Below are 18,709 nucleotides of genomic sequence, written 5' to 3'. Positions count from 1 at the left end.
ATATGTAAGCACCACATGAGAATGAAGATGGAAGAGGAGACCTCACAGTCGTCTCACCTCGCCTAGCTGCAGCCGTTGTCGCCTCTGGAGTCGTCGTTGCCTACCCTTTGCGTCAAAGGAACCATTTGAGTTCGGCTCTCTCTTGAGGGGTTAGGGTTGTCTTAACGATTGAAGGAGAAAGAGAAGAAAAAAAAAAAGGGCGTAATTTAACGCCAAAATGACGTCGTTTTGGAACCACGACAGGGATCACGGCAGGAAACTATGGCAAAGGATCTAGACTCATGAGGTTGACTACTCATATCTATTATGAAAAACTTTTAGGGTGTTTGATAATTTGATTTGACATTTAAAATTAAATGTATTAAGGTTTCGTTTGACATCATAGGTTGGGGCTAAAATAGTTACAAAATGACAAAATAAGCTAAAAAACTAATAAGACAAAATTTCACATCCAAACCATAGTCATTTCAATTTTTCTCTCACAAAAGTCAAAAAAACTAAAAAACTTATCCCAAACAAGACTTTTTAGCCCAGGCTAAAATAGCCAAAAAGTCGAAAAAACCAACCCACTTCCCAAACGAAGGCTAAGTGATAATCAATTAAACTTGTTTGATAACCACAATCGATATTGCTTAACATTTTAAGTGTCTTTTAAAATGAAGGCTAAAACTTAAGAAAATTTTAGGGTAAATTACAAGTACATCCCCCGAGGTTTGCTTAAAATACGAATTGCCCCCTGTGGTTTGAAAAATTATAAATGCCTCCCTGTCAGAATTTTTTTTTTAACAGAATTAATTAAAAAAGTGAAAATTTTAAATGTTCATCTATACAATAATAAAATTATTTGAATTATTAATTGAAATAAAATTTTAACATTATTAAAAACTGTTAATTAACTTGATGATTTATTAATAAAAGGGCTTATTTGTTATGAAATTAGAAACTTTAGAGGACATAATGTAATTTTTAGAATCACATGGAGTAATTTGTAATTTAAGTAAACCTCAAGGGTGTGTTTGTAATTTACTCAAAATTTTTTGAGTCATCAAACTTATTTAATTATGATTGAATTTATAAATATTAAACATAAATATCGATATACACTATTATGAACTCACCACCAATACCACCACCACCACCACTACCGCTACCACCACCATTACGCCACCACTACTGCTATCACTGCCACTACTACTACCACTACTACCATGACCACTAACATCACTACCGCTACCACCAACACCACTAGAACTATGTCACCGTCACCACTACCATCTCCATCACCACCACCATTACCGCTACTGCTACCACCACTACCACTGCCACCACTTTTAACACCATTATCATTGTTGTCATAAGCACAACCATCATTTTACCACCACTACCATCGCTATCGCTACCACCCCTACCATAACCACCATGGCACCACTACCACTAGCACCAGTAGCACCACAATATATAATTTGAAAATAATAAATCTCAAATTTGATCTTATATATATCAAACAACTTATTTTTTGTTCAACATTTAAATTTTTATGAAACAACTTTTTAGCATAAAAAATTGTGAGACTTACGTGTTAGTCCTAATAGGTGTACTTATTGTCTAATAGGTCATCTGATAATTAATAATATTTTTTTATCAAATAATATTACAAAAGTCACTAATTGTTAATTTTATGTGACAATTTAAAAATTGTCACAAAAAATATTACTAATTATAAACTATAGCGATAGTTTAAAAAAACGTCACAGAAAAAGTCACTAATTTTTAATTTTTAGCAACAGTTTGAAAATTTTATCACAGAAAAAGTCATTAATTGTAAGTTTTAGCAACAATTTATAAAAACCGTGATAAAAAAGTCATTAATTGTCAATTTTTTGCGACATGTAAAAAAATCTTCGCAAAATTATTTTTAATGATAATTTTATTAGGACTTATTTTTAATAAGATTTGATGAGAATTAAGTCCAATATTAAGACCTATTAGTAATTTACCTTAAAAATCCATTATTCAGTTTTCAATAATTTTCAATTTTTAGTTTTATCAAACACTATCTAAGAGTATGTTTGGATCTTAAATTAGTGAAGAGATTAGTGGAGGAAGAAGAAAGGAAAGAGAAACTAGATAAAACAAAAGTATTTATTTATTTTTTTAACAAATTAATTTCCCCGATTCCAATTACAAATTTTGATTGATTTAAACAATTGACTTTAAATTTTTATTTGGGGTTTACAATACAATTAAATTTATTTCTATCTTTTGGTTTCCTTACAAAAATAATAAGAAAATGGCTTCTTCTTTTTTTTTTTTTTGGTTATCCGTAAAAATTGACGAAATTTTTCTTTATTTTTATCAAATTCATGATTCAAAAATAACATTGAAAAAAAAAATTACCTGAATTTTTGCTTATTCAATTGTGCAACCTACATGATATTCCTGCCTGCCCATTTGAAAAGCAGCTTTGTAAAAATGTATGTATGTATGTTGACACTTCACAACCACAACACTTGGTAGGTACAATTCATAAATTATTTATTATTTTGCAGATGAAATTCCACAAGAGTTGGGTAGTCTACAGAGTATGGAGATCTTATCTATAGAGGATGCCATCCTCACTGGTGTCATCCCATCTTCTATCTTTAACATCTCTTCATTGAAAGAGCTTTATCTGTGGACGAATAAATTGACAGGAAATATTCCAAGAACAATCAGCAACTGTACCTTACTCTCGGTATTGGATCTTGCTACTAATAACTTGACCGGTAACGCATCTATCTCTCAAACTTTAGTTGCTCACTTTGGGAAGGAAATGGGCATTAATCTTATCACACCTAACACTTCATTTTTTTATTAGTAACTTTCCTGTGAAGATTTTTGTGCGGTAACTTCTTTTTTTTTTTTTTTTCTGGAGAAATTTTGTGCAGTAAATTTGTTTGTGCTATATTTGGATAATGAATTTGGATAGAAATTAAGAAAAGAAAAAAAAAATTTATACTTATATTTTCTTTATATTATCCTTACATTTTCTTTTTCCCTTTCCCTTTTATTTTTCCTTTTCCAAATCCATAGTCCAAATGGAGATACAGGAATGTTGTTGTGAAGTCATACGGAGCCGTTTGGTTGAGTCTCGAAAACACTACTACCTTTCATTAATGCAATATTGCTTTTTTTATTGGCTGTATTTAAAATAAAAAATTAAAAAAATCATTTTCTAATGTTATTTTAATTAAGAATTTTTATGATATGTTTAAGGGTTTATTGCACTTTCAACTCCTAAATTATCATCAAATTGTTTATTTAGTTCCTGAATTATCGATTGAGTCGATTGAGTCGATTTGGTCCTTAAAGTATGTAAATTAAAACATATTTGGTCCCTAAACTACTATTGAATCTATTATGTTTCTACGATATTTAATTCAAACTTATTTGGTTCTTGAAAATATTACAAAATAAAATATATGCATAAGTATTATAAATTAGTAAAAGGATCTACCAATTTAAGATTTTATTTCAAAAAAATTTTAAATTTCTATTTTGTCTTTAAAAAGTGTTTTATTTCTCTATATTTTAAATTACTATCAAAGTCTGGTTTTTCAATTCTGCTAATTATACGAGTATTAGAAATATTGAAGAAGTAGAATTAAATAATTTAAATAATAACACTTCGCTACAAATTATAATAGAACAAAATAATACATTAATTAAGTTATAAAAAGAATTTATCGAAAAAATTAAAAACAATCAATTATAAATTATAAACGAAATCTGGTATATAATAGTAGATAAGTGAAAATAAATAGCCATTGTACAAGATAAGTAAGAAAATACTATAGATAATTACTTTTGCCCTTACAAAGAAAGTTCACCAAAAGAACTTACGTCTATTTTTCGAAGACAGTATAAAAATTTAAGGGTTTTTTTTTTTTTTTTGAAATCAAATTTTAACTAGATAGGGTCTTTTACTAATTTGTAATACCTATGGGTTTATATTTTATTTTTGTAATCTTTTCAAGGACTAAATAAGTTTGAATTAAATACTTTAGAGACTTAATAGATTTAATCGATAGTTTAAGGACTAAATAGATTTTAATTTATATATTTTAGGGGCTAAGTAGATTCAATCGATAATTTAGGGAATAAGTAGACAATTTGAAGATAGTTTAGGGATAGAAAGAGCAGTAAAGCCTATGTTTAACTTTTTTAGAAATGCAATATATTACGTATTTTTTTTGTTACTCTTTTGTATCACTTTCTGTATGAAAATTTATGATTAGTTTCTTTGTTTGAAGATAATTATTAAAAAATAGTAAAAAATAAATAACATCTTGCCATGTAATTCGATTGAAAAATGATAAATACTCACAATTTTATATTCACAAATTTACCCAATAATGATACAGCAAGGGAAGAGGACCTAATATGCTTGGGAAGTTGGGTGTGTAATGTCATGCTACATCAATGTGAATTAATTTGTGAGAATTTTTTAAGGATTTCAAACATTTTCTAATTTTCTTATACAAAATAGTGATAAAACCAAATGATATATAGCCACCCTCAAAACTTATTTTATGTGCTTTTTCCGTCAAAACAAATTAAGTGTTAGTGTTCTCCAAAACTGTGTTTTTTAAAATTATAAGAATTAATTAAGTTGTGTTGGTAATAGCTATACTGCATCGTATGATTCCCAAGATACATCATATGTCTTGCGAATTTATGCATGGTTCATTTGGGAAAAACATACAGATTCTGTTTGGGAAGTGGGTTTAGGTTTTTTTTTAGGCTAAAATTCATAATAAGATAAAATAAGATAAAATAGTTAATAAGATAAAATATCACAACAAATCCATAATCATTTCAGTTTTTTTTTTTTCTTACAAACATCACATCCAATTATAAAAAAATCTAATTATCTTTTCAAACACAAAAATTATAACATATTAAAATAGTCAAAAATTAAAACAATCTATTAAAATAGTTAAAAATTAAAATAATCAACTTTCTAAACGATGCCATAATTATCTAACCCCAAGTCCGACAAGGGAAACTCATATTCATCCATATATGTCATAGGTCTACCATTCACAGTACAAGTCCCATCTCATACCACCTCCAAAACCAACATGACAGAGCAAAAAAAACCCACCATATGGGAGAGAAAAATAAAATAAATAATGCAATCACATGAAAGCAGGTTTATTTAAACATCAATAATGTTTGAGACTCATTTTTTTTAAAAGCTTTCACAACCCTTTTTGAATCTCAATCATTGATGGTGTGGGCTCCACACATATATTAGGGGTCTTACATATACATCAATAGTTGAAATTCAAAAAGAGTGGTGGGAATCTCAAAAAACAAAAGGAGATGCCAAGCATTTTTCTTTAAACATAGAAACAGAATAGCATTATAATTATGAATAAATCAAATTTAATTTTATGTCCCAACCAATTGAGGTCAGCTATATGAAAAAAGATTTCTCTAGTGTGGAAGAGATTGATGAGCGATGACCCTTATTTTATAGAGAATGAACAACTCAAAAAGATTTCTCTATTGTGCTCTATCAAGAGCTATGTACTCAAATAATTCAAACAAATTCATATAATTTTTTTAATTGTTTTTATTAAACAATGCTGCTACACACCCCCAGTGGGGGTCGACCCCCAGTGACATGGTGCGCCCCCATTGGCCAGTTTTTTTTTTTTTTTTTTTTTTCAGTGCCACGTGGCACTGGGGTCGGTAGGGGTGGGATTTACTGGGGGTCTGACGCATTTCCGTTTTATTAAATGTGCATGGTGTAAAACTGACATGTGATAAGATTACATAAAATATATATGGTGTACAACTATTGGTCAATCTTTTTTTTTTTTTTAATTTAAAATTTTGTAAATGGAATTATAAAATTTCAGCTATATCTAAGTTATGTCTATTTTGAGATTTAAAAGGTAAATCCAAATAAAATTTTAAGGGAAAATTACAGTGGTAGTTCCTGTAATTTACTTTGTTTTCATTTTGGTCCCTGTTGTTTCAATTTGATCAATTTTGCCCCTTAATTTTACGAATTGTGTCATATTAGTCCAATAAATAACGGCGGTTAAATTTGATGGACGAAAAATGAAATGATGTTTCAATTTGGTCTCTGTAGTTTACAAGATGTGTCAATTCAGTCCCTATTGTTATGATTTTCCTATAAGCTACAGGGACTAAATTGAAACATTCTATAAACTACAAGGACCAAATTGAAACATCATTTGATTTTTCGTCCATCAAACTTAGCCGCCGTTATTTATTGGACAAATATGACACAATCCATAAAATTAAGGAGTAAAATTGATCAAATTGAAACAACAGGGACCAAAATGAAAAAAAAGGGGTAAACTATAGGGTCCATTTACATAATTTACCCAAATATTAATTATATATAATTTAAAAATATTTAAACGAAAAATACCAATGAAAATTTTAATTGTAATTATAATTATCAAATGATCTAATTCTATTGAGAAAAACATTAAATGAAAAATTGCTAAAATTTAAATTTATAATTATGGAACATGTTTTAAGGCTTTGTTTGGGGTGTTTTTAAAAAGTCAAAAAGTCACTATCCTATTTAAGTCACATCATCTTATTTAAGTCACATCACCTCTCTACCACATCACTTCAAACTCAACCTATATTTTATAAAAAGTTAAAAAGTGCACTATTTAGAACATTCCAAACAATCCCTAAATATAGTCATCACTTCTTTATTCAGGCCAAGTTTGGGAAGATAAGAAAAAGTCAAAAAGTCAAAAAGTTACTCAAAAAGTTAAAAAGTTAACACTATTTACCAAAAGTCAATAATTACGATTGCACAACTCTTAATCTTAATTTTCCCCTATAAACCAATTTTTATAATTTTTTTAATACACATTTTTTTATAAAAATAAAAAAGTTAACCCAAACTTTCATATTTTTTTCCTCAGTTTTTTAGTCCAAAAAAATAAAAAGTGCATTTATTTAGGACACCCCAAACAATCTCTCAGGTTTTAAGCTAAAAATATGCTTATGGACTAGCCCGATTTAGTCTTATATAATTCTTGAGATATAAATATACGTATTGATACAATAAATACTAGGCGTACCGATTCGGTACCTACAAGTTTATTTGTATCAATTTTGCCCTTTGAATTTTTCATATTGTGTCAGTATAGTCTAATTGATAAAGTCCCTTTAGAAATTGGACAGAAATCAATGGCCAAAATGATTCATTCACCATTTCCAAAGCAATTGAAAGGTTAGTGTCCAATTTAAATTGTCTATTTTCTTTTGAATTGACCATTTTACCCTTAATTTTTGTCAAAATTATTAACAAATGTCATTGATTGGTTTAAATTAAGACAACATGAAAAATTAGAGGGCAAAATTGATGCAATTGGAACCACAAGGACCAAATTGATACAAGTGAAAAATTACAGGGATTATGGATATAATTTCTCATAAATTAAAATTACAAATCTCATAAAACAAAATGTATTCATATTGTATCTTAAATATAATTTTTGTAATTTATTGTTTAATTTCTACCAATTAAATAAGGTTAATTGGTGAAAAGTTCATTCTTATGAGGCCATTTAGTCCATTGCTCAATGTAATGCCCCAAAATTTGTAACACCGATAAAGTATCTCAATCAGCACTCATTATAAGAAAAGAAGAAATTCTCCAACCTTTACATTGCATGATCATAAAGTTTGTACAAAATAGTTTCCACATGCAAATATACATTCAATGATTACTAATACATGAATCTATAGTATGTAGAACATTCAATCCAAAAGAAGATAATTGCCCTCAAGGGCTTAATATTTCCAAGGATTAAGCCCGGTTATACAAAAAAAATAGTCTCTCGAACCCATACAGTTATAGCCCTTGTCTAACAAAAATACCACAATAACAAGAAGATCCATATGCTCTCAACAATTATGTCCACGCCCTAATTTGGCGGAATCGCCACATTCTTTCCTACACCAAAATACCATAGGGTGAGCAATAAGCCGAGTAGGAAAATTCTTAACAAAGTATATATATTTCATACAAGCTTCACAAATAAAATGCACATGTCATGCTATGTTTTTGAAGGAAAATCACACTCACACCTTTTGAAAATCATTATGCTCAATGATAACTTGAAATCTCAATAAATTCAAGGACTTTAAACCAAGATCACGGGGCGGTAAATACGACTCTAGTAATCCCTAGGTTGGTGTCTGCAAGTAGGCATAACTAGCACTACGAAATCCTCACTTTACTGGTAGCTAACCGGAAGGCACGTATACCTCCTCCGCGCGTGTTTTCGGTATTTCACCCTGGACACTCAGTCCAATTTAATCAATTTCATCTACGCCTCCCATCCAGACTTACCAACGCATTTACCCCAAAACATTACAAGAAATCTTATTTCACAACATTCCCTTCTCAATGCGTGGTTTCAAATCCCAATTCAATATTTGTAACAAGCAAAAATATTGAAATGCCAATGCAACAATTATCCATGCAATGCAACAATTATCAATGCAATGTAACATCCTCCCATTTACAAAATTTCCACACATTTGTTCCATTCGTAATCATAATTTCCATACATCCATATGAACCCGTTAGGAGCAACAACATTTCCACACTCATATATTCTCAACAAATTAATCATTTCACAATTATGTCACATTTTTCTTTTAACAACAACTTCCAATCAACAAACCCACTTACACTATGAAATTTCCTCATTTCAACATATATCAATACCATAACATCACCATATTTCTCACAAGAAAAATCTCTAATTTTTTAGGGTTTCTGAGAGGGTAATTTGTATAACCAAATTGGGCCGAGCTAGGAAGCATTGTTTATGAATGCTGGGTCGCGTTGTGGGCCAAGTTATGAGCTCAGGATAGCTTGGTGTGGGAACAATGGTTGATAGGTCGGTCGGTGAGCTCCAGTTGCGGTCGGTGGACGAACCGAAGTGCTATGTCGGCCACATATAGGAAGCCGAGCTAGAGGTAGCTTGGCGAGAGGATTCAAAGCGATTGGTGATCGTGTGGCCTGGTTAGGGTATTTGCGCCATGTAGCTTAGCTAGGTGTAGTGAGCCGAGCAAGGTGATAACCATCTCACTTGGTTGGCAGTGAGTAGGGTGTTATTAGAATATGCATTATCCTTGGGAATGTAATTCCTAGGAGGACTTTGCTAAGGAGAGTTAGAGTCCTACTAGGATTGTGCAAACCATCTCACTTGGTTGGTAGTGAGTAGAGTGTTAGCAGGATAGATGCTCTTCACTGGGAGTGTGATTCCTAGGAGGACTCTTATAAGAAGAGTTGGAATCCTACTAGGATTGTGCCAGGCAGAATCTATAAAAGCTCATAGCAGGACCTAAGTACAGGTATCACAATCTTTACTCTCTAAAACACAGAGCTTTTTGTCTGTTGTCTATTTGTTGACTTAGGCATCAGAGAGGTATCCGGTACACACCTGCCAGCTAGCTCACGTTTGTGTTTTCAGGAAGCAAAGTGACAACGTTTGGAGGAGTGCAAACTTGATTAACAGGATAATACGAGAAGATTATTTCGTGCTCGTATAATTGGCGCTGTCTGTGGGAAACGCAATCACAAAGAACGAGCCTCTTGATTAAGTTTTCTTTCAACTGATTTCAATGGTGCACAATGAAGACTTGCCACACTCTGCCATTGATGGGCAAACCCCGAAGGGGGGCGGAAGGCGGGAAGGCTTACCTTTTATCCCGTCCATGGCAGAGTTAGATCCCCAGCGACGGAACTCGCGGAGGGATACCCGTGAAAGACAGGGCTCCAATCCTCGTTGCTCCCAAAACCCTAAAAAACAGAGGTGAAGGTTAGATCCTCAGGTTCTAGAAGAACGGGTAAGGGAGCAAGACGAATTGATATGGAGGATGACGGCAGACATGGAGACAATGAAGCGCCAGATAAAGGAAAAAGGGGTGGCGACGAAAGAGGGACGTAAAGGCAACATGCCCTCTTACCATTCAGAAGATCGTGACAGACAAGTCACACCATCACAAGCTGAAAGTAAAGGCCTCAAGTCGGGTGATACACAATCAAGGACTTCTAGGACGCAATACTCTAGGTCTGAGAGAACAAGGACTGAAAGGTATTATAAGGAAGGAAGCAATTATCAGCCCTCACATTTGCACCAAATGACATCGAGGCACATAGAGTTGCCTAGGTCGACGAACCTGCGGACAGTGCTTGAAGAAAGGGCTCGAAGGAGAGAAGACACTTAGGCTCGCGACCCCCGTAGAGTCTCTGCACTACAACGATTAGTTTCTAGAACACATGGGAATGTCGAGGTAGGAATGCCAAAGCTGCGGCTTGCCTATGAACCATGGAACAAAATGTTAACAAGGTTGCAGAGCTCACCGTTCATTCCAGCAATTGAGAACGCACCATTACCCCTTAGGTTTCCATCAGCCTAAATTCACAAGTTATGAAGGGAAGTCGGACCCCTACATACACTTGAGCCACTTCCGCTGGGTCATGGCGATGTATCAGCGAAACGAGGCTCTAATGTGTATCCTATTCCCTTCTAGCCTTGGTGACCTAGGTCTAACATGATTTGAAAGGTTGCCAAAAGGTAGCATAACTTCATGGGTGCAACTAGCAAAAGCATTTGTAACCAAATTCAGAACAAACACCAAGACACCGGTGGAGATTGACCAGCTACTCTCCATAGATATGGGTGAGAAGGAGACATTGAAGTCTTACAACAATCGGTATTGGGAGACTTTTAATCAAATTGGAGATTGCCCCACAAACCTAGCTATCGCACAGTACAAACGAGGCTTGTCGGCTGGCAATAAGTTCAGGGATTCAATGACAATGACGTCACCCCTTACTATGGAAGCCCTGATATAGAGAGTGCACTAACACATTCAGGTAGAGGAAGATGGGGCATGCACCAAGGCAGACTTTGGCACAACAGCGATACCAGATAAAAAGCCTTTGGTGAGAGTTAACACGGTTGACAAGTAAGACCAACCGTGCAAAAGTCTTTGCCTAACTGGGGGCAAAGTGGGTTGGTAGGTTTGACCAACTCTTTCTAACAAATCTTTGCCCGACTGGGGGGCAATTAAGAAGGTTGGCAGGTTTAACCAACACTTTTTTTTTTCCTCTAGTCGAGATAAGGATCTAGGCTCAGGAAGGTTGGCAGGTTTGACTAACACTTTTTTCTTCCTCTAGCCGAGATAAAGATCTAGGCTCAGGAAGGTTGGCAGGTTTGACCAACAAAACTTTTTTGCACCCTTTAGCGGAGATCAGGATCTAGGCTAAAGGTGGTTGGCAGGTTTGACCAACACTTTTTTCTTCCTCTAGCTGAGATAAGGATCTAGGCTTAGGAAGGTTGGCAGGTTTGACCAACAATTTTTTCATTCTTCAGCAGAGATAAGGATCACGACTCAAGAAGGTTGGTACCAACAAAATTTTTGGCACTCTTTGAGCAGGATGATAGTTACCTCGGCCAAAGTAGGTTGGCAAGTTTGACCAACAAAATTTTTAAATGATTTGACCAGGATGATAGTTACCTCGGCCACAGCAAGTGGACGGGTTTGACCAAAAAATTTTTGAACGATTTGACCGGGATGGTAGTTAGCTCGGCCAAAGTAGGTTGGCAGGTTTGACCAACAAAATTTTTTGAACTCTTAGGACCGAGATGCTTATCTCAGCCAATGAAGGTTGGCAGGTTTGACTAGTTTTTTGGATTTTTCAGCCAAGATACGTATCTCAACCAAAAAAGGTTGGCAGGATCAGGTAAGGCCAAGCTAATTAGTACGACTAAACATGTAGTCGGAGTAATGCAAAAAATTGAAAAAGAAACATAGTAACCAAGCAAAGAGATCGAAATTTTTCATTACAAAAGGTGGGACATATAGCCTGATTACACAGAAAGAACATCTTCTCGTGCGATTGCGAACTCGAAGATTATATACATTGAAGGAAAAAATACGGGGCTATTCAAATTTTTAGGAGATACATGATGGCTGTAACAGGAGAATGGGGCTAATAGGGGCACGCCACGTGTCCTAGGAATGACATTGTATCAAACATGCCAGATTAGTGGAAGGACGTGCTGAGCAACTGACAAGACTTGTTGGGACAGAACGAGTTGTGAGACCAAACAACTTCTCTAGTTTGGCAGAGTTGAGCATTTTTAGCTCGGCTAAAGGAAAGTAATCCCAATCATGCTTCGCAGATGGAATTAAGGGGCAATTGAGAGAGTAATTTGTATAACCAAATTGGGCCACGCTAGGAAGCATTGTTTCTGAATATTGGGTCACGTTATGGCCAAGTTACGAGCTCAGGATAGCTCGGTGTGGGAACAATGGTTGATGTCGGTGAGCTCCAGTTGCGGTCGGTGGGCGAACAGAAGTGCTATGTCGGCCACATATAGGAAGTCGAGCTAGAGGTAGCCTGGTGAGAGGATTCAAAGCGATTGGTGATCGTGTGGCCCGGTTAGGGTATTTGCGCCAGGTAGCTCGGCTAGGTGTAGCAAGCTGAGTAAGGTGATAACCATCTCACTTGGTTGGCAGTGAGTAGGGTGTTATCAGAATATGCATTATCTTTGGGAATGTAATTTCTAGGAGGACTCTGCTAAGGAGAGTTAGAGTTCTACTAGGATTGTGCAAACCATCTCACTTGGTTAGTAGTGAGTAGAGTTATCAGGATAGACACTCTTCATTGGGAGTGTGATTCCTAAGAGGACTCTTATAAAGAGAGTTGGAATCCTGCTAGGATTATGCCAAGCAGAATCTATAAAAGCTCATAGCAGGACCTATGTACAGGTATCACAATTTTTACTCTCTAAAACACAGAGCTTTTTGTCTATTGTCTATTTGCTGACTTAGGCATTAGGGAGGTATTCGGCACACACCCGCTGGCGAGCCCACGCCTGTGTTTTCAGGAAGCAAAGCAACAACGTTTGGAGGAGTGCAAACTTGATCAACAGGATAATACAATAAGATTATTTCGTGCTCGTACAGTTTCCATAAATGAGGTTTCCCTCTCATAAAAGTTCTATTATTTCAAAAAATACCTTCCAACAACAACATAACTCAACATCTCAAGATTTCTTATGAAACATTTTGGAAAAACCCACGTTTTAAGAAGAAATAAATCATATTCAACATATGAGTCAAAAACAAGTGCCCATTCTTCCCAAAATTTGTTCTAAATCAATATAGTCTTGTAAAAATATATATATAACTCTAAGAAAATCCACACCTCAAATTTTGGAGAAGAAGAGATGAGAAACCCCCAAATTTGATGGTGTTGAAATCCAATCTCCACCGCACAAGATGAAGCCCTCGGTTAGTTCTCCAACTTTGATGAATAAACTTGGGTTAAAAATCCAATGGATCTAAAGGAATCAAGGCTTTGATCTTGTTTGGTGTAGGAAATGTAAAGAGGAGGAGAAAAGGGTTTTTAGAGAGAGAGAGAGAGAGGTATACAAAAGTGATATATATATAGCCCAAGAAGAGAGAAAAGCAAAGTTTTCGGACTCAGTGACTCCCGCACATGCGGCACCCATTCCCGCACGTGTGACACTCACCCCCACACGTGCAGCGTCTCCCCCGCACCTCCTTCCGCACATGCCTTTTATGTTGAAGCCAACCCAGATCCTCTCCTGTTTCCCGGACGTGCGGCTCTGCCCTCCAGTCAGGAAATTTTCCAGCTCAACACCGGACACTCCGGACCCAACCTCGCACTTTCCGAAACACGAGAAACTTGACACATAAATAAATAAAAGCAGGGACTTTGCAATAAGCTTCCAAACACAACAAACCTAACCCGTTAACAAGTCTCCCGGTTAAACCTGACACTCCAACAAGGCAAACCCAAGGTTAAAAAAAGAGAAATGAGACAAATAACGCACCCGGTCATCACAACCTCCCCACCTTAGGAAATTTCATCCCCGAAATTAAATTAAACTACCCAAACAAAGGGGTTTCAAGCGATCAAAACCATGCTATTACATTTTCAAATCACAACATTAATTCTCAATCAAAATTCCCCATTATCATCATGGTTTTCTCATTAACAACAACCATCCACGGAAATCACATGCATAAAGTTTTCCAACAAAAGTAGTAACAACCTACAACAACCTCATACTTGAAACAACAATATACATAACAACATGTAATTAGCAATTTTAATACATTTCCCTCAAACACTAGGGAATAATATCAAGGAAACAACTTAAACATTTTCAAATAAATCCGGATACTTGGAGCGGACTTCTGCCTCTCGTTCCCACGTTGCTTCCTCAACCCTATGGTGTCTCCATAATACCTTTACCAATGGTATAGTTTTGCCTCGTAGCACTTGCTTCCGAGTATCTAGTATTTGAATCGGCCGCTCTTCGTAGGAGACATCATCATCTACCTCCAAATTAACACAATCAAGCACATGAGAAAGGTCGGGCTCATACTTCCTAAGCATAGATACATGGAATACATTGTGAACCCCCAAAAGTTGTGGCGGTAAGTCTAACCGGTATGCCACTTCCTCAATTTGTTCCAATATCTCGAAAGGCCCATTGAACCTTGGAGACAATTTACCACTCTTACCGAATCTCATCAAACCCTGCCTTGGTGAGATTTTGAGAAACACATGGTCGCCAACATCGAAAGATAAGGGTCATCTCCTCTTGCCGACATAACTCTTTTGTCGCCTTTGGGCCGTAACTAACCTCTTCCTAATGAGAGCCATTTTCTCGGTTGTCTCTCTAACAATTTCTGGACCCAACAACGGTGCATCACCCACCTTGGCTCAACAAATCGGTGATCTACAAGGCCTCAAATTGTGCCATCTCAATGCTAGCTTGATAACTATTGTTATACGGGAACTCGATCAATGGTAAGTGCCTCTTCCAAGACCCCTTGAAATCAAGGACGCAAGCTCTAAGCATGTCCTTCAAAATCTTAATGGTACGCTTTGACTGTCCGTCGGTTTGAGGGTGGTAAGCGGTGTTGAAGGTCAACTTAGTTTCCAACGTCTCTTGAAGACTTTGCCACAACTGGGCAATAAAACGAGGATCTCTATCCAATACAATAGTTACAGGAACCCCATGAAGTTGAACTATCTCTCTAATGTACAACTCTGCCAAGTGCTCAACTGAGTCGCCGGTGCACATGGGAATGAAATGCGTAGACTTAGTCAACCTATCGACAATCACCCAAACGGCCTCCTTGCCTCGCTGTGTTCTAGGAAGCCCAACAATAGAATCCATGGTAACGTGCTTCCATTTCCACTCGGCTATCGGTAAGGGTTGTAGCAAACCCGCTAGTCTTTGGTGTTCGGCCTTCACTTGTTGACAAGTAAGGCACTTCAATACAAATAAAGCGACATCCCGCTTCATACCACTCCACCAAAACTGACGACTAAGACCATGATACATTTTGGTGCCTCCCGGATATACCGCAAGGCATGAGTGATGGAACTCCCGAAGTATGTCCTTTTTATAAGATTTCGGTACAAACAAACGGTCTAGATACCATACACTCAAATCTAAGTGAATGTTTAAACCCTTATCTTCTTTTCCGTTGGAAATTCTATCACAGATTGACTTCACTTCACTGTCCCCTTGTTGTGCCTCTATGACTTTACTAATCAAGGTAGGTTGAGCACTCAAGGTAAACAAGGTTGCACTCTTATCGGACTCATCCAAGTGAAAATCAAACTTGCTAATATCATCTAGCACACCCCATTCTCGAATGGCCACACTTGCCAAACTACTCGGTGTAAATTCAAGTCTTTTTGTGAAAATAAATACTTCAGACTCTTATGATCGAAGAAAACCTCAAACTTTTCACCATACAAATAATGCCTCCAAATTTTCAAGGCAAAAATTACCGCTGCTAATTCCAAATCATGGCTAGGGTAGTTCTTCTCATGAGTTTTCAATAGTCATGAACTGTAGGCCACAACCTTTCCCCCTTACATCAAGACACAACTGAGCCCATCCCGAGATGCATTACAATAAACGGTGTAACCCAAACCTCTTTCCAGGATTATCAAGACTGGTGCAGTAGTCAATCTAGTCTTAAGTCCTTAGAATGACTTTTCACAAGCCTCACTCCACACAAATTTAACACCCTTCCTTGTCAATGTAGTTAAAGGTGCAACTAGCCTCAAGAAGTTCCTTACAAAACACCGATAATACCCCGCTAATCCCAACTCAAAAATATTTTTGGATTGTCCCCAATCCTGCACGGCATCTATCTTCGAGGAGTCTATGGTTACTCTCGCTCTCGACACCACATGCCCCAAAAACTTTGCCACGGCTAGCCAAAACTCGCATTTCTCAAATTTGGCATACAATCAGTGCTCCCTAAGCAAATCGAGCACTACTCGTAAGTGAGCCTTGTGTTCCTCCTCAGAGGTTGAATAAATTAAGATGTTGTCCACAAAGACGACCACGAAACGATCCAAGTATTCTCGAAAAATTCGGTTCATCAAATCCATAAAAGAAGCCGGTGTATTAGTCAACCCAAAAGGCATTACAAGAAATTCATATTGGCCATAACGCGTACGAAAGGCCGTTCCCTGGATGTCCTCCTCTCGGACTCTCAGCTGATGATACCCCGACCTTAAATCTATCTTTGAAAAGCAGCGAGACCCTCTAAGTTGGTCAAACAAATCATCTAGTCTGGGCAGAGGATACTTGTTCTTAACAATAACTCGGTTCAACTTGCGGTAATCTATACATAACCGCAATGACCCATCTTTCTTCTTCGCAAAGAGAGTCGGCGCTCCCCAAGGCTATGTACTAAGGTGAATAAAGCCCTTGTCTAGAAGCTCTTGGAGTTGAATCATCAACTCATGCAATTCGGCAAGTGCAAATCTATATGGCACCTTGGAAATCGGTGTCGTGCCAAGCACTAAGTCAATAGAGAAATGGATCTCCCGGTGGAGTGGCAAACTAGTGAGATCCTTAGGAAAGACATATGGGTATTCGCAAACTACCCTCGACAATTCAACACGGGCCCTATCACTCTCACTATCCAAGAGAGCTGCAAGAAGGCCACAAAGCTTGCTCCTACTACGAAGGTCAAAAATTGGTGACAAGACGCCATCAACTTGATCCACTAGAAAATAAAAACAATCACCTCTCGAGGTGCATACTGTGACTCTCTAACGGTAACAATCAATCACAGCTTGGTATGAGGATAACCAGTCCATGCCTAAAATGACATCAAAACTCGACATGTCTACAACACAAAAGCAAACGGAAGTCGATACCTGGTAACCTTTATCTCACAACCACGACACCCCCGGTCTAAATCAATCGTATCCCCAACTGGTGACTTTACTCTGAGCGAAGACGCTAATTGTGCCACCTCTAACCCCAATGCAAAAACAAATGCACTAGATATGAATGAATGAGACGCACCTCTATCTATCAACACATTAGCCAAAGAATTACACACAACAAAAAATACCTCTCACAATTGAGGATCCTGGTAACGGCTCTAGTGTGGTAACAGCATACACGCGCACCTGTGGTCTCTGATCAACCTGCTCATCTCTCGGAACATAGGCCTGCTGCACTGACAGAGCCAAAGAGGCTCCCAGGTTAGCTCGAGAAGTCTGAACTGAGTGAGCCTACTAGTGGCTCTGTGTCTGCTTCGATCTTGATGCACTAGATGCGCTTTCCAATTGTGGACAAACTCTCTTCATATGCCCCAACTGGCCACACTGAAAGCAAGTGAGTCCTTGCCCTCTATTCTGGGACAGACTCTGGGATCGGTTAGGTGGTGGTGGCGGCAATATCTGCTATCCTCCCCCCCTTCTGTGGGCATGAAAAGGCCTTGTGACCCGGTTGGCCACACTTGAAACATGAGAAATTACCCGGTGCGCTCTTCCCTGGGCCCGCACTAAGCAAGAGAAAGGTAGATCTAGACTGTTGTGACTAGGACTGGGATGGAATAGTTCCCCTGTTCTTTTTACTGGGTCTAAAATCTCCTTGTGACTCTTGGCCACTAGACCTTGAACCCCAAATTCTTTCCTCCTCGGCTTGTACTATAATCTCCACATGTGTCGCCGCCTCCACAAGACGGTCATAGTTCTGAATCATGTTTCCTGCAACCTGGAACAAAATCTTTCTTTTCAAATTCAATACAACGGCGCTCTCCCATTGCCACCAACTTCGGTGCAAACCGGGACAAACTAGAGAAGGCCGTCTCAAACTCGGCCATAGACATATTAAGTTACTTGAGGTCTTAAAATTCTTGCCTCAACCTTTCCCTAGCAGTGGGAGGTAGGTACTTGTCTTGGAAAGCAACCACAAAGGCTTCCTACGTCGGCTCCACCCTACCCATGGCGTACTTCCACCATTGGCCTGCATCCCCCTTGAGATAGTAACTTGCTAGAGTCACCCTTAGCTTGCTATCGTCAATGTGAAGCATCTCAAATGTCTTCACTATTTGTTTGAGCCACTCATCTGCTTTCTTAGGCTCGGGACCACCATGACACTCATCCAGCTTGGCCCGCAAAAATTTCCTAGTGAGAAAACTTGCCCTTGTTTCTACGGTGTTCTCTTGGGCTTAGTTCTCTGCCCTTAACATATTTATCGATTCTCTCAAAGCCTCCGCCATTTCTCGAGCTAAGGCTCCCATTGCGGCTTGGCCCACTTGCCTCGGAATT

At 37.2% G+C, this 18,709-nt stretch overlaps 1 protein-coding gene across 2 annotated transcripts in view; it reads left to right on the top strand.

The window, feature by feature from the left end:
* Window positions 1-2,421: 2,421 nt before the first annotated feature.
* Window positions 2,422-18,709, top strand: part of LOC114307672 (uncharacterized) — a 38,704-nt gene continuing 22,416 nt past the window's right edge. The window contains exon 1 of one of the 2 annotated variants that reach the window (XM_082886307.1): window positions 2,422-2,765. In XM_082886307.1, the coding sequence (XP_082742433.1) occupies window positions 2,585-2,765 (181 nt within the window). In that variant the 5' untranslated portion in view covers window positions 2,422-2,584. The remainder of the gene's footprint in view (window positions 2,766-18,709) is intronic. The other variant, XM_082886306.1, reaches the window with a different exon arrangement.

This window comes from Camellia sinensis, chromosome 9, assembly GCF_055761805.1.
Source record: "Camellia sinensis isolate YWXY chromosome 9, ASM5576180v1, whole genome shotgun sequence".
Lineage (NCBI taxonomy): Eukaryota > Viridiplantae > Streptophyta > Magnoliopsida > Ericales > Theaceae > Camellia > Camellia sinensis.
The sequence above is the reverse complement of the archived record's forward strand: the minus strand, read 5'-3'. Positions and strand labels throughout refer to the sequence as shown.